Source organism: Capricornis sumatraensis, chromosome 14 (genome assembly GCF_032405125.1).
Source record: "Capricornis sumatraensis isolate serow.1 chromosome 14, serow.2, whole genome shotgun sequence".
In the NCBI taxonomy this organism is placed as follows: domain Eukaryota; kingdom Metazoa; phylum Chordata; class Mammalia; order Artiodactyla; family Bovidae; genus Capricornis; species Capricornis sumatraensis.
This window is the reverse complement of record NC_091082.1, coordinates 87,270,583-87,286,950: the sequence shown is the minus strand read 5'-3', so window position 1 is coordinate 87,286,950 and position 16,368 is coordinate 87,270,583. Positions and strand designations below refer to the sequence as shown.

The window sequence follows — 16,368 nt, the reverse complement described above, 5'->3', positions numbered from 1 at the left end:
ACGGCCTGGGACTCTGGTTCAGTTATAACAGAGCGTCCTATCGTTGCTGAGCTTCTCCCCTTTGTCTCCCTGGAGGAAATGAAGCACGAACCCCATGCCCCCTCCTGCCCGTGTGGAAGCACCGTGTGTAGGCCTCTGTTTGGAGGGCGCCTTTCCCGGGCACTTCGGTGACTAGGCTGAGAGATGAAAGACCAGAGCCTCCGGTGGAGCCCGAGAGGGCCGCTCTCGCCGCGCCGTTGCTCCACGCCGCTCGTCTGACTGAGCAGCTGCCCCGCGGGGACGTGTGTGCCGAGGTCGGAAGGTCGCGCTTCGTGACGGGCGGCCTGGAGAGACACGGAGCGCTCCCGTCCCTGGCCGCCCGATGCGGCAACGCCGCGCTCCCTGAAAAGCAGATCGGGCTCCATCCAAAGGCGCAGGGCTGGGGCCACCGGGCGGGAAGCGCACGCAACGCTCTCCGGGGCTGGCGCCTTGTCATTGAGAAGGGAGACGACAAGTGCTTGTCGCCAGCGTGAAGAAAGCGTCAAACATATAAAAGGACCGGTGGATAAAGAAAGCTGAGCTTTACCTTTCCGGAGAATTCAGCCCTGTCCCTGCACTCCTGGCGCTGCGTGCTGTCCGCCCTTCCCCGACGTCTGGAGACGCCTTGCTGAAGCCGGGGCTCCCCGCCGGGCCGCTGCGCCTCGCTCGAGAGGGCTTGTCTCCCCGTCTGTAGGGTGGTCGTCCTTTTCCGTGTGGGGCAGAGGGCCGGGCGAGATGATGGGTGTTAGAGACAGACACGGAGGGCTTGACGGTCGTCGGTGCTGCCGAGACACAGACGCGAGACCCGCGCGGACCACGGGGAGCAGCTGCCCGTGAGGAAGGGGTCGCCGCACCCGGGGCAGTGCCGGCTCCCGGGGTCTCTCAGCTCGGCCAGCACCTGACCCTCCCAGCCTGTCGCGCTGCGGGAGTGTCTCCTCGGTGTCTCTGTTCTAAGTGGGAAGGTCTGACAGAGGAAGACGTGCCCCCAGAGACGGGAGTGGCCGTGTAAGTAGGTTGCAGAAGGTCGGACTTGTAGGTCTGAGCCCCGAGATCACTGCCTTTTGGACACGTGCAACTGGTCCACGGTAGAACTGGGCAGTCCTCCTAGGGGGTTTTAGATTGGGAATGGATCAGGGCCCCTGTATAGACGTTCCAGCCTGTGTTCCTCAGAGCAGCGCCAGTTCCCTTGATTGAGGTTCAGAAGTTGCTCAGAAGGGTGGGGAAGATATCAGGGCATTGGAGGGAAGGGGGCCTGCTGGGGACGAGTGGAGGGAAAGCGTCCATTTCACCGGGGGCGGGAGGCGGGACTCCTTCTGAGAGCCTTGTTGCTTCAGGGACGGAGCCGCTGGCTGAGAAAGCGCTTGGCCGGGAAATGTTGGCTACAGTGGCGATGACACAGGGCACAAGAGATTGAACTGGAGATGTTTCAAGGCGAAACGCAGAGCCCTTCTACCCCAAGCGGAGGAATTCCTCTGCTTAACTCTGGACTCCCGCAGCCCTGTCCTCTGCTTGCTTCCCCTGGCTCTCTCCGCCTGTCTGATCCTCCAGTGATGGCATTTTGTAAAGCCCTGCCGAGCTGTGTTCTCAGAGGCTCCCCTGGCAGGGTCTCTTGTGCAGAGAGCTTCCTCCGTCGTGGCCAGAGTTTCAACTTGTGGCTTCCTCACGGGGCGCCAGCAGTGACGTGTGGTCACACTTGGACACGAAAGGCCTCCGTTGCTTTGCTGCCTGTCTGGGCTTTGTCGCTCACGGGCCCATATGTGGAAGAGTCCCGGCTCCCCCGGGAGACGCCTCTGAGAAGCGGGGCGGGGGGCGGGGGCGACGGCTTCGCCCCCAGGGCCCCCCTGCGTTCCCAGGAGCCGCGGGCTCTCTTCTCCTCCTGCAAGTGGCAACCCGAATTCCGAGTGGAAAGCGCATCTTGGCCCTTGGCCCTCGGCCAGCATTCCTCGCTGAGCGAATAGGATTTGGAATGTCAGAGTGGAGGGCGGGAACATGTGGGGCGCATGTTTATATGTAAGAGCAGCCTCCTTGGACTTCCCCAGACCGCTTCCTTCTCCTGAGCCCTGGCTGCCTTGTTTACGGTTGGTGTCTGTGTGTTTAAGTCCTTTAAGCTGCGTTTGTCACGGCCGATGGCCACAGGGCCCAGTGCAGCCCCGGTGCCTGGCTCTGGGAGGCGGCGTGGTGTCCAGGGGGCTGGTGTGTCCTCCCTGCAGATGAATACAGGGCGGCCGTTCGCCGGCACAACCTCCCGGGCGTGACTTGTGGTCCCAGAGCCTGGACCTCGTTCTGTGGGAGCAGGCCTCCAAGAGAAGCTCCTCGGGGAGAAGCAGTCTAGGCTGGACTGGATGTGCTCAGACCCAGCGTGGACTCACCGACGGGGCCCCCCATCGTGACCCGCTCAGCTCTGAGGTGTGATCGGGGGCGTTTGGTGACCCTGCCGCTCCCCACACCCCCCTGGGGCCATGTCTTCCCTGCATGGCCGGGGCAAGGACCTCGCTCGGAGCAGGACGGCCCAGTCGGACTCACCCCCAGCCTCGCCCTCCCCGACGGCCAAGACTCTACGAGTAAGCAGACCCCCTCCATCCGTGCTCTGTCAGGGTGGGGCTGTGGGCTGGGCCCTGGAGTCTGTGGGGTCAGGGCCAGGCTGAGGTCTGGGGTCTGTGAGGTCGGGGCCTGGCTGTGGACTGGCCCTGGGGTATGCTGGAGTCGGGCTGGGCCCTGGGGTGTGATAGGGTCAGGCTGTGCTATGGGGTCAGGCTGGCCCTTGGGCTGTCGGAGCCAGGCTGGGCCCTGGGGTCTGGGCTTGGGGGTAGGCTGTGGGCTGGACCCTGGGATGTGTTGGGGTCAGGCTGTGCCATGGGGTCTGGGCTCGGGTAGGCTGTGGGCTGTCCCCTGAGGTCGGTGGGGTTGGGGCCAGGCTGTGTACTGGCCCTGGAGCGTGTTAGGGTCAGGCTGTGCCATGGGGTCAGGCTGGGCTCTGGGGTCTGCTGGGGTTGGGCTGGGCCCTGGGGTCTGGGCTCGGGGGTAGGCTGTGGGCTGGCCCCTGGGGTCTGTGGGGTCAGGGCCAGGCTGAGGTCTGGGGTCTGTGGGGTCGGGGCCAGGCTGTGGACTGGCCCTGGGGTATGTTGGAGTCAGGCTGGGCCCTGGGGTGTGATGGGGTCAGGCTGGGCTCTGGGGTCTGCTGGGGTTGGGCTGGGTCCTGGGGTCTGGGTTCAGGGGTAGGCTGTGGGCTGGCCGCTGGGGTCTGTGGGGTCAGGGCCAGGCTGAGGTCTGGGGTCTGTGGGATCGGGGCCGGGCTGAGGTCTGGGGTCTGTGGGGCCGGGCTGGCCCTGGGGTCGGGCTGGGCAGAGGTGCTGCGGGGCATGTGGGACCAGCTGGCCAGGAGCTGCTCAACAGGGGGTTTCTGCCCTGAAAACGGCCTTGGAAAGCTCAAGTGGAGCTCCTTGCCGACGGCAGAATGGAGGCTGGCTGTGGTCAGCGGTCTCTTCCTGTGAAGTAGGGGCCGGTGCTGTGTCCCCGGGGCAGCCCCCAGGGCTGCGGAAGCGCCTGCGGTGACCTCAGGTGTGCGCAGGCTCTGTGTGTGTGCGTGTGTGTGCGGGGCATCTCTGAGTGACGGACAGCAGAGGGCAGGCGTTCCGGACACAGGGTCCTAGTCCTCGGTGGCCGTCAGGAAATTCTGTGCTGGAGAAGCTGAAGGCGCCCCTGCTGGCTGTGAGGGTCCCGGTGGCTCCCGCTCCAGGGCGCGTGTCTGCACGTGGCCGCGAGCGCCCTGCTGGGGGGTCAGGGGTCAGGGCGGTTCCTCCTGGGTGGGGGGTTAGCACGGCTCCCTTATTTGGAGGGGAACCCTGAAGGAGTCTTGCGTGTCTCCTGAGCGGTTCTGTGTCTGTTTTCAGTGTCTTTCTCACCATGCGAGTGACCGCAGGGCCTCTCCTGTGTGTGTCCTGGGAATGTGGGGGCCTCTTTGCACGTGGCCTGGCTGCTGTCATCCCCAAGGAGCTGGGGAGCCTGGGCCCCGCAGCTTCCAGGCAGGGCCCGCAGGTGGGGGCAGCCGAGCCGTCCTGTGGTGAGAGGAGCCCTGGTCAGCATCGCTCAGCCCCAGGGCCGCTCCCAGAGCAGTGCTTCCCAGCAGCACCCTGCTCGTGTCTCCAGGGACACCCCTTTCCCGTGCCGAGGAGCCCGTGTCCTCTCTGCACGGGCTGCGGCTTGCTTCCTGTGTTGGTCCCCAATGGCCACCCGCCCCCCCCAGCTTTTGGGCCAAGGCCACGGTGGAGAGAGTTGAGGCTCCGGGATAGAGGGGCTGAAACCCGGCCTGGGTGCCGCTTCCCAGGTCAGAGGGCGGCTCCGCTTGGGTGTCAGACACGCAGACTAACCTGGGGCTGTCGACAGTCAGAACGGGCGGGGATGCCCTGATTTCATCTCCCAGCGGTCCTCGGCTCGTGTCCTGTGGGGTCCGCGCTGGCATCTCCCCTGCCTTCCAACGCTGCTTCTGGGAGCGTGTGTGGCACAGACGCCCCGAGGACAGGCCGGGCCATGGTTACGAGCCCCAGGTGCCTGCCGAGGGTGCTGCCATCCCCGCATCCTCCCCAGAGAGCGCGGAACCCGGCCAGGCCCCTTGTCAGCAAGCAAACAGCAAATACTCGTGAGGGTTGAGGAGCCCCAGCTCACTGACAGCTGTTACGAGCTTGGGTGGCTCTGGGGCGTGGTGGGGCCCCTGGAGCCAGGCCCCCAGGGCCCCTGAGCCCCCTCTGGGGCAGAATCGCTGGCCTGCCGGCAGAGGACCTGGGACACCCTGCTGGGAACAGCCATCCTGCTGGAGGCGACACACCACCAGAGCTGGTTCTGCAGGCCCGAGGCTCGAAGCCCCCACTGAGAAAAATTGTGTCGTCCAAAGGGCTAAACAGCAAATGCTTCCATTTTCCTTTCCTGTAAGGAAAACGTTCTCAGAGGAATTGTGAAGTTACGGCTGTCTCGTGGGGGAGTTTAGGGCACGTTGCTCTTCAGTGTTCAGGAAGCCTGTAAACTGCAGCTCAAACGGGTTATTTCTGACTCCAGAAAACACTTGACGGTGCGTTTTCAGCAGTTGAAAACTGAAGCTGTCTTATCACGCTTCTAAACTGCCGGCAGCATCTGGCACTTCTAACATTATGTACGTCGGCATTTCTGTACTTGGTAAAACAGCGACCTTTTTAAGATAATGTAGTAATCTAATGTTTGCCTAGAGATTGTGCGGCCAGCAGCCTCCTTGATATTCACTTAGGTGCCAAAGACAGCGCATGTCCTCCCCAACCAAGGGTGGCGTTTACTTTCTCTAGTTTGTAGTTTTAAAATAATAAACGTTTTTCATTCTCTGAACCTCTGTTATACTACTACACATGGCTTTAAATCCAGCCCCATAAAGAAGGCACCCACCGCCCGCCCTCCTGACCCACAGTGCTGGTCTCCACTGCCCCTTTCACACCAGACTCACACTAGGTCAGCACCTCTGTCTGAAAACTGAGGGGTGGTCCCCGAGTGACAGGCCTGCCGTCTCTGACCTCTTGCTCAGGGAAAGCCAGACAGTTTCCAGAGCCCCACGTGAGTCTGTCAGGCGCCTACTCCCGTGTGGATTGATGAGCACTTGAAGGTCGGCCTCTCCTCGCACCCTGAGCAGCTCCGCCAGGCGCCCGGCTCACACACCCACTGGTTCAGTCACTCAGTCGTGTCTGACTCTTCGCGACCCCATGGGTCGCACGCCAGGCTTCCCTGTCCTTAACCAACTCCCAGAGTTTGCTCAAACTCATGTCCATTGAATCAGTGATGCCATTCAAACTGCTTTTTGATGTAATTTTCCAGTATTAAAAAAAATAAATCTGAGCCACTAGTGTATTAGATGTCTCTAGCTCTTATTTGCTCTTTAATCACTGTGGCTGTTGCTGGGTTTCAAGTTTATAAATTCTCTTATCTTAAAAACTAGTCAGTTTAGATGGTTTAGTATTTTTAAATCATCTTGAAAGTAAGAACCAGGTAACCTGTGGTCAATATTCTCGAAATATTATTTGCTAATTTAGCAAAATATTCCTCAGTACAGGGCATACCCCGAGGTAACATGCCTGAGAAAGGCTGACGTCTACAGAGCTTGGTTGGCATTGTTGTACCAAACAGTCTTGAAGTAAGTGGGGCATCAGCTGCACCCTGGGAGTCTTTCCATTAGACAGGTTTTCTTTGAATTGGTTGGTATTTATGATAATAGGATTTGACCTGCATCTGTAAACCAAGATCAGTAGCATTTTCCCCGTGTAACCTGGGTTGTTATTCCTTCAAGACTTACATCATCTCAACAGAAAACACGCAGATTTTACGTCTTTTTCACCCTAGCTATTAATGTGGATCAAGGGAGCGTTTCACCAGCTAAACCTGCAACCAGCTCTGCAGACCAGCGAGGGCGCGCTTGGTGTCGGCCCTGTGGCGGCAGGGAGTGCGCACCCACCCCGTGAGGCGTCTTCCTCCCAGAGGGGAGAGACCGCCCCACAAAGCGCTTGTCTCCCTGCCTGCCCCCCCCTTGCTGAGCCCACTGTCTCCAGCCCTGCCCACCCCCTTGCTGAGCCCGGTGTCTCCCTGCCTGGCCCCTCCCTTGCTGAGCCCACTGTCTCCAGCCCTGCCCACCCCCTTGCTGAGCCCGGTGTCTCCCTGCCTGGCCCCTCCCTTGCTGAGCCCACTGTCTCCAGCCCTGCCCACCCCCTTGCTGAGCCCGGTGTCTCCAGCCCTGACCCCCTCATCAGCCCCTGTGGCAGATGGCGAGCAGCCCCGTAGGTGTCGCTTTCTGCTGCTCCCACCATCCTGACCCGGCACTTCCCGTCTGGGATGCAGTCTTGACTCCACTTGAGAACCTGCTGTCCCAGGATGAGAAGTGCTGTCTGGGTGAATAATACAGACCAAGGGTGCAGGCGGCTAGCTGTCACTTTCTAATCAGAACCACTGGTGCGCTGGGTTTGGTTTGGTCTTCTAAATCCACTGAGTAAAAGCTAGTCAGCAGTAACTCTTCAGCAGAAAGCTCCTCACGAGAACGGGAGGACCTGTCGGCATGGAAGCAGGTCCCACCACCCCCGGAGCAGTGCCCCGAGTCCTGGGTGGACTGGGCTGGCCACAGAGGAGAGGCCTGCAGACCGGAGGCTGGTTCCGGGACCCTCGTCACCGTGGTGGATCCTCCCTGGGGACCGTTCCACACGCAATGGGCCGATGCTAGACCCGAGAGTGAAACGGAAGGACTCCCTGCCTGGAGGCCTGCCGGCTCACAGGGGAGACGAGGGGAAACACAAGGGTCACCGCAGGGCAGAGGGAGCCTTGTGATCTGGGCGCGGGTGCGGCGCTGGGCGCAGGAGGCCCGTCAGGCGGTAGGCCCGTCAGGCGGTAGGCGCGTCCGCCTGGAGGGCGGGCGGGGGGGCCCAGCGTGACCCGCAGGAGACGGGAGAGGCTCGAGCCGGCCTTTCGTTCCTCTGGTTTCTGGTCCTGAGTGTGTGTCCCGCAGGGGCCAGTGCGGTCCCAGCCCGGAGCCCCACTGCTTTCTTGGACTGCAGAGCAGGCATCCTCCCCAGGAGCCCTGGACTTGACTGCTGTCTTCTTCCCAGTGAGAGCAGCGTCTTTGTGTCAGAGCGTCGACCTCTTGAGTGATTATCAGAGAGAGAGTGTAACTGTTTGGACAGTCAAATAATAACCCGAAGTGCCCATGGGTTAGAGAGGGTGAGTAGGGATTAGCCTGGATAATCAAAATCTGCAGATAATCAAAACCCTGGCTTGTGGGCAGGGGTGTACCTGAGCTCACTCCTCTGGCGGCCTGAAGCCCCACAGCCCGAGGGGCCAGGTGAGTGGGCAGTGGAGGCCTATGCTGACGAGCTCCCTCAGTGCCTGTGCCGTGCAGACCCAGGGCCCGTGCCCCTGCATGCTCCGTGTGGGCCGGGCACCCCGACCAGAACCACAAGAGCCAGCCCGTGGTCCCTGGTCCTCGTCACCTGGCCTGTGAAGGCCGCCTGGAGAGGGTGCTTTGTTCCTGGGTTCGTGACAGTTTGTGGATGGTGTTTAAGCGCAGGTGGCTTGCCCCGGGTTCTTCAGGGAAACTTTAGCATGTTCGTGTATTCCCTTCTGCTATCAGTACATTTTGTGAGCTCCCCAAAGATCTGTGGGGCTTTCCTGGTGGCTCAGACGGTAAAGAACCTGCCTGCAATGCAGGAGACCTGTGTTCGATCCCTGTGTCGGGAAGATCCCCTGGAGAAGAGCATGGCAGCCCACTCCGATATTCTTGCCTGGAGAGTCCTCAGGGCCAGAGGGGCCTAGCGGGCTACAGTCACGGGGTCGCAGAGTCAGACGCGACTGAGCGACTGAGCACAGCACAAGAGGTGTGGGAATTCTTCGGAAACTGGGAATGTCCACAGGGAAAGGTGCCGGCCTGGATGGAGTGAAGACGGGGCCAGCGTGACCAGAGGGGCAGCAGGGCTGGACCTCTGCCGATGGGGGGACACACTAGAGCTCGTGCAGCGACAGCTGGTCACCTTGTTCCCACAAGTCTCCCACACGGCTCGTCACGATCTGCCAGTGAGAGTTTTCAGAAACATCTCCAGGAACTGGATGTAATCCCGGTGTGTCTTGACTCCATTGTTTTACTTTCCACGTGCAGTAAGTGCGTGGTAAAGACAAACGGGGTAAAATGCGATGAAGTCAGATGTAATTGAACACTTTTAAAAGTTGGATTTTGCCTGCAAGTGTTGCCCGGAGGACACCCACCTGCCTGCGTGTCGTGCTCCCGGCGTTGTTGACTCAGGCTGTGAGCCGTCAGCCAGCCGCCGCTGCGGGGGCCGTGCGCTGTGGATACTTCCTGCCCTGGGGTGCGGGGTGAACTTGGCCGAGCCTCTCACCATGGGGCTTTCCAGAGCGTCCCGAGCTGGTGTCCTGGCCTGGCTGGGGCCTGCGACCATGCTCACGCGTTTCTCCCTGGACTGTGCCGTGGGCACGCGGCCCTCGGCAGGACGGGCCTGACCCAGCACCAGCCCTGAGCGCAGAGCGTCCCAGGCTGACGGCGGGGGAGCAGGGGAGTGTGACAGGCGGCCGCATCCCTGTCGGAGGCGGGGGCTGCGGGACCGGCCCAGGGGCACAGTGGGGCAGGACCTGGCCCACACGGACGGCAGATGTGCAAGAGGAGACAGATCTGGGAAGCGCCCGACCCTGCCTGGACACCGCCACTCTGCACAGAGGGACGGTTTCCTTCTCTGCCCCCGCATGTAGTCCCGGATGCTGGGACAGCCCAGACTCAGGAAGGCCCTGTTCAGAGCTGGAGCCCCCGGCCACCGGTTCAGGCTTCCCAGAGCCCGAGGCCGTGTCTGTGTGTGGGGAGAGGCTCTCAGAGGCTTGGCGTCGTGTGGACGTTCTTGGGCGCGGCCAGGTGTGCAGTGGGGCCTCATCTGGGCACGAGGCAGACGCTGGCTTGGCGCCCGCTGCGTCCTCTGCAGGGAGCACGGAAACAGGCTTTCCCACGGCTCTGGGGTCAGCCCGCTGGTCTCGGCCTGGGCACGTGACGCGGTCCGCCTCTCCCTTGGGCCCGGCCTCCAGAGCCACGGTTTTATTTTAAACTTGGTCGGAGGAGTTTGGTTTTAATTATCCACCTTCCTGAACTCCCAGTAACTCCAAGCTAAAAGCTTTTGTGGGGATTTTTCTAAGCCAGCCGCTGGTGTTTCGAGAGCCTCTACATTTCACAAATGAAAACCAGCCTGGCCCCGTCCCGTTCCAGGACGGCCTTGTGAATTCCCAGCGCCCTCGGCCCTGCTGTCTTATTAGGAACAGGCCCCAGCCAGTGAGGTCGTTACGGGAGAACTCGGGAGGTGTGGGAGGGAGGAGCCAGCTCCTTGGTTTGGGAGCATTTCTGGGCTGCGGTCTGTCTGGGTCCTCCTCCTCCTCCGCACTTTCTGTTTTCCGTGTGTTGTTGCTCTCTGAGCAGCTTGTCTTCTCTGCTGCCGAGGCCCCAGGTTGGGCCGTAAAGGCTGTGAGAGCGACTGAGCAGTCTCCCTCCAGCCCAGAGGCAGCACAGAGTCCCGCCTCGCGGCCAACGGCGCTGGTCTTCAGTGCCAGCAGAGCAACGTCTCTCACCGGGAGTCCTTCCTGAGACGTGCGGACTCAAGCACGGGCTGCCAGACGCCAGTACTCACCTGCGGCTCCGGAGGGCTGGGGACTCGGGCCGTGTCCAAAGCACAGGTGCAAGGACGCCGTGCCTGTCCTCTGAGGGCGCAGCCTGGCCGGGCCTGGGCCCTCGCTGCCCCTGGGGCGGCTCCGGCTCCTCCCCGGGGGCCCTGGGCCCTGCCCCGACTCCCGTGATGTCCTTGATGGGCTCGCCGCCCATTCTCCCGGCCCACTCCAACCACTCCCTGCAGGGATGGGCGCACGCTTTCGAATGAGGTGCAGTGTCCGGATGACAGGGAGCTGGGCTTAGTGAGTGACAGCTCCTTTGATCAAGAAACCCAGACTTCTCTCTCCCTAAACGTAGCTGGTGTTTTTCCATTAGATGCCAGGTTATCTAGGGCATTAAGAAGCCAGGCACAGCAGCAGTTTCTGGAATACGATCTCAGCACCAGCACCGTGCCATCCAAGGCCGAGGCTGCGTCCCGAGGCCTCTACCTGTCCGGGCCCGCCTGCCCTCGCGGCTCTCAGAAGCCTCCTGGGCTTGCTGCTGCAGGGACAGTGCCGTCTCTAGAAACCCAGGGGTCCTCCTCTGAAGTGGTGCGTGTGGTAGCCAAGCTGCCTCGCCTGTTCCCAGATCATGTCTCCTGAGCCTCATGCTCTCCTCTGAGGAGCCGGTCACCTCGAAATGTGGCTGAGGCTCGTCCTTAAAGGTGGTGGTAAAAAGCCGAGGCTCCCAGAGGGCTCAGGTGGTCACTAGTTGGGAGGGGCGGAGGACATGGTGGGAGGAGGCTCTTCTCCTCTGACCCCGGCTTCGGGTGATTCCTGCTCGTCCCCGCCTTCTGGTGGGAGTCCACCTGAGTGGGTCTTGCACCGTGAGAAGCGCGGCCCCACGGGAGAAGCGGGCGTGTATTCCTCCAGCCCCCCAGGCGGCCCCTCGGGGAGCCGCGGGCTGTCCTGAGGGCAGCGTGGCAGGGCTGGCCCACGGTCTGTGTAGCTTCCTCAGTGGAGGCCATGCTGTGTGTCCCCTGCGTGCGAGCTGCCCCACCTGAGGACCGCAGGGGCGTGACGGCAGGAACCCACCCCGGTGGGGAGGTCACCACTCCTGCCCTGTGAGGAGTGAGTCTTGGTCGTGACTCGTGAGCTCTGATGGAGACAGGCCTGAACGCTGAGTTTCCTGTCTTCACCAGAGACAGTCCGCACCGCAGAATTTAAAGCTGGAGGTGCAGCTACAGTCTCACCCGACAGGTCACACGCTTAGAGGACGTCAGGAACCCCCAAGCAGCAAATCTGTGGGCCACCAAACCGAGCCCATCTGCAGGCACCCTGCCCGGGGCTCAGGTTTCTGTAGGAGAGAGAGGAAGGGATGGTTTACTGCTCAGAACGACCGTGTGTGCGAGGTGGGTGGGGGAGCCCAAGGGCCGGGCCGGGCCTGTGCTGAGCGCCCCCGGGGGCGTCACCGGGAGGGCGGGGGCCCTGGGGCGCGTGAGCAGCACCATCTCCCCGCCGTCTCTCCTCACCCCGCTCCGTCTGCCCCCGCTGCTCAGGCAGGCCTGCCGGCCGCACTCTCGGTGCCCCTGCTCAGCCTCCCTGCAGGCCCTGCGCGGCTGTCTCTGTTCGCTGGGGCCCTTGCTGTCCCCAGCCTGGGTTTGGCCTCACTTCTCTGGGGTCTGGGTGTGTCCTGATGTGCAGGCCCCGGCCGTGAGCCCTCCGCCCCTGGCACAGCCCCTGGGGGCAGCTTGAGCGCTGGCACTCAGGCCAGGCAACGCGCTGGGCTGGTGAAGAGGGGCGGGGCCGGGCGTTACAGGGGTGAGTCAGGAGGACTCCCGAGCCGTTGCCGGTGTCTGGCCCCAGGTCAAAAGAAGGCGCACACCCCTCGAAGCAACTCCTCCGTCGGCCGTGGGGTGGGTCCTCACCCTAAACGCTCGCGTCCAGCTGCACGCAGGGCACCTGGGGCCGCGGCGCCATTCACGGAGGGAGGCCGGCTCTTGGCCTGTCGAGGGGACACCTGCCAGCCGGAGGTCCGGGTGGAGGTCCGGTGGGGCGCTGTGGAAAGCAGAGCTGGTGGGCGTGAGCCCGGGTCGGGCGAGGGTCTCGGGGATGGCACCTCGCAGCCGGGTCGCTGGGGTGGGGCCCGCGGGGTGGGGCACCATCCCCGGGAAGGCCCAGCCCGGCGGGAACCTGCGCGTCCTGTCCCTCGCCCTCCTGCCTCTGTCTCCCCTCGTCGATGCTGTTGTTAACTCCTCAGAAGAGAAAAATGAATGCGTCTGCGTCGATGGAGGGTTTTTGGCTTTCTGCCTGAGCTCTTTTATTAGGAAAGTGGAGCTAAAGGGTAAAGGTCATCTGTGATCAAAGCTCAGCGTGAAGCAGCCGCGGTGCTCGCAGTGGAAGCAGGTGGGCTCCCAGCTGAGGCCTGTGAGCCCCTCCTCCTGAGGCCTCGGTGCCTTCTCGCTCTGCTCCTCCCACCGTCCTGGGAGCAAGGGGGCCTCTGCCTGCCCTCCTCTCCCTTCATGAGGGGCCTGGGGGCAGTGGGGACGGTCCTGGGCCTTCACAGAGTAGATGAGGGCGTCCCCGAGAGCAGGGCTGGGTGTGAATGGAAGGCGACGGGTAGGCGGGACGCTGAGATGCAGAGAGGCGGCCCGTCACAGGCCTGCGTGGCCCTGGGACACAGGGCCGTTCGTTGGGGGCTGGTGGTCCTGTCACAGGTCACTGAACCCCAGCTTAACGCGGTGTGCTCCCCCCCCCACCAGCCGCAAGTCTTGAGAGTCCTGGGCACGTGGGGCGGTGCTTTGCTCAGCAGCCTTTCCTTAGCCTGCGAAGCTGCACCCCGTCTGCAGCTGTGGAGCTGGGGTGTCTGGTTGGAAAGTACACTTGGGAATGGGAACGGCCGACATCGGCCTGCGGCTGACTGACCTCTTGTTTCTCTCCCTTCTGCAGCATGAGCGACTCTCCAGGTAAGGCCCGCCCTGCGCCACCCCCGTGAGTAAGCATGCTTGCCCGCGCCGCCGCCCGCCTCAGCCTCTCTGTGTCCTCTCTCCTCTCCTCGCCCCCGCACAACCCCTCCATCCACACCACGCTGCGTCCTGCCTCCACCTCGGTTCCCCTGGGCTCGGGGGGGCGTGAGCATCCCGACAGACAGACGGCTGGACAGACAGTCTCAGCGGGAAGCAGCTGGGCCCTGAGGGAGGTGCTGGTGGCGCTTGGGGCAGAGGGATGGCCAGTCGGACCCATGGTTCTGGATCAGGGGCCCCAGCCTGCTCCCTGTACCCAGGTGGGCCCAGGGGAAGTTTGTCCAGTGAGCTACAGCCCTGAAAACTCGAAGAATGTCAGGGTTTGGGGAGGGGTCCTCTGTAACTTTTTGCCGAGTACCTAAGGGCAGACTTGGTCTTCCTGAAGAATGAAGTAAGAGTGGAGGCCGTCGGTCCCCAGGCTTGTGACCGCTCTGATGACCCTGAGAGGGACGGGGGTGCGTGGTTGCGGGAGGTGTGGGCGGATCCGTCTCGTGATGGAGTCGCTGCTTCCTTGTTGATAGACCCTAAAATTCACACACTGGCGCGTGTCCTCCCCACGCGTGTCCTCTCGCCAGCACCAGCTGAGGGTAACTCTTAATTTCCCTCTAACCCAGAAGAAAATTAATTTTGCAGATTGGTGGAGAGAAGCGCTTTACTCCGGTTAATTTCTTGTGAACTCTGTTACATTATAATGCCATTTATGAAAATAAATTTCCCTGCCAACTTCAAAATATGCTGTAAAACTGTATCGAGTAGATCAGTGAGGTCCTCAAAATCGGAGGAGCCAGCCAACAGCCCGCGGAGTCGCGCGTGACTTCTCGCTTCGTCGGGAGGCGTCCGCCTCATCACATGAGATTCCGACCTCTGAAAGCGGGGAAAACACTTCTTGCAGCTTTCCCGTTAGTTCTGAGGCTTCCCTGGTGGCTCAGCTGGTAAAGAACCCACCTGCGATGCAGGAGCCCTGGTTTGATTCCTGGGTTGGGAAGATCTGCTGGAGAAAGGAATGGCTGCCCATGGCAGCATCTGGCCCGGAGAGCTCCGCAGACTGCATAGTCCATGGGGTCGCAAAGAGTTGGCTACAGCTGAGCGACTTCCACTTCAGTTTTAAAAGCTCTGCTGTGTGTAGGAGGCTCAGTATATTTCCTTCTCGACCAGACGGTTCCACTGCTAAAATTTTACGCTGAGAAAGTAACTGAACAGATAGACTAAGGCTTATAGACAGGTCAGTGTGTGCCTTGGAGAAGGAAGCGTCATCCCACTCCAGTATTCCTGCTTGTGGAATCTCATGGCTAGAGGAGCCTGGCGAGCTACCGTCCCTGGGGTCGCAAAGTCAGACACGACCTCAGTGCCGTAGCACGGATGGTGTGGGCCTTTCAATAGAGGATTAAGCGCTCACGCAGCCATACAGTGGAAGTCTCCACAGTCATCTTTCTGTCATTGAGGGAGGCCTGTCCTTATGCGCGTGTGGGGTGCCCGTGGCCGTTGGGAGCAGGTGCAGGGGAGAAGAGGAGAGGCAGACGCGGAAAGTGTTCTCCGAATTTGTTTACAGAAGTGTCTGTTCCCACCTCCGCGTCTAACATCCTGCAGGAACACGGACTAAGCTGTTGACAGAGACTGTCCTGGGGCAGGGCTTGGGGTGGCTTTCACTTTCTGTTTAGGCGCTTCGATACCAGTGCTTAAGCTGTTCAGCGAGCAGTACCGCTTTTATAATCAGGAAAGTCAGTGAAGGAATTTCTGTTTACAAAAGGTGTTTGTTTTAGTGTAAGAAGAAAAAGAACGCTGCTGTAGAACGCAGCCTCCCTCTGAGGACAGAGCGGCCCTCGGGGTCCTGGGCGCCGCCCCCCCCAGCTCTGCCTCTTCTGGCGCCTGGATCCCACCCACCTCCGAGCAGCGCCCACAGGACAGGGCCATGGGCAGATGCTCTGGAGCCGGGCCTTCACGCCTCCTGGTTCAGGGTGGAGCCCAGCAGGGCCAGTCCGTCTGTGGCCGTTGATGGGCTGCGTTTTAGCTTGGAAACAGCAAAGCCCCAGACAAACAGGAACACTGTTAGGGACCCACTCAGTCTGTGATCCACTCTCGGACCAGCCAGTTCTGGAACGAAGCCGCCGTCCGCCCCAAGCATGCAGCCCCTACAGGCTGTGAAGTCCTGTCCTGGGCATGGCTGCCCCCATGTGGCGTCCAGAGGAGGGGTGGACGGTGAGCTCGCCTGCCCCGGGCCTTCCTCGCCCACCCCAGCTTTGAGCGCCAGGCCCACGTGTTTCTGACTTCATTGGAATCATTTTGTAAGAGCCTCTGAGATCCAAGAAACTTGCTTTTAAAAGCACTCTCTCGAGGGAAGATATTCACCCCGAAGCTAGTGTGAAAAGCTCTGAGATTTCAGCCAGCACAAGCGTGTAAACTGCCAACTTGAAGCCCATTGTGTGCTGGGTGCCGGCTGGCCCCCTGCCCAGGTGGGCAGGCATGCCCTGTGGCACTCAGCGCCTCTGGGGAAAGCGTCTGCTGCCCTTTAGCGTCTCCTCCTACACCTTGCTGTTCTCGGAACCAGCTTCCCCTTCCCTGTGTCTCCTGCAGGCTGGAATCTGGAGGCAGCGACGCGTCCACTGAGCGGGCGTCAGCCAGAGCCCGCCGGGAGGCCCGCGAGGCCCGCCTGGCCACCCTGAGCAGCCGCGCAGAGGAGGACGGCAGTAGGGACTACAGGAAGGTGGGCTCCGACTCCGGCCCGCCCCACTCGGGACAGCCCCGCAGGGCGCCTCGGTCACCGCCCTCTGCCGGCTGCTGTTTCTTGTACAGTAAAAATGTCCCTGTATCGGGTGCTTAGAGGTGTGGGAAGCAGCAAGGACCGAGAGTTGTGGAAGGGAGAGCAAAGCCATTTGCTTTCAGTGAGTCCCGTGAGCCCCAGACACACACGCTGCTCGGTCGCGGTCAGTAACAGTACTCTGGTTTGAGGGTTTGTTATTTCACGGCTCGTTTCCTTCACTTCTTGCAGAAGAGAACCCAGCTCAAGGGGCCGGCTCGAAACCGTTTCTGTGCATGAGGTGCCAGGAAAAACTTTTTCGTTACCAAAACGTTTGTCTTGTTAGGCAGAACTTGGCTAAAACGGGTACACATGCAAGGGCGGCTCCAGCGTCAAGCCTCTTCTGTGTGGGAACCAGAGTTCTACAGCACGACGCAGCGTTGCGTCCGCTCTGTCCCCTGCCCTGGAGAG

The 16,368-nt window shown here is 61.4% G+C and overlaps 1 protein-coding gene across 2 annotated transcripts in view; it reads left to right on the top strand.

Moving 5' to 3' along the window:
* PPP1R12B (protein phosphatase 1 regulatory subunit 12B) overlaps positions 1-16,368 on the top strand; it is a 169,545-nt gene that overhangs the window by 141,179 nt on the left and 11,998 nt on the right. For both annotated transcript variants that reach the window (XM_068985639.1, XM_068985638.1), the window contains exons 20-21: positions 13,090-13,106; positions 15,735-15,864. In XM_068985639.1, coding sequence (XP_068841740.1) covers positions 13,090-13,106; positions 15,735-15,864 — 147 coding nt within the window. The remainder of the gene's footprint in view (positions 1-13,089; positions 13,107-15,734; positions 15,865-16,368) is intronic.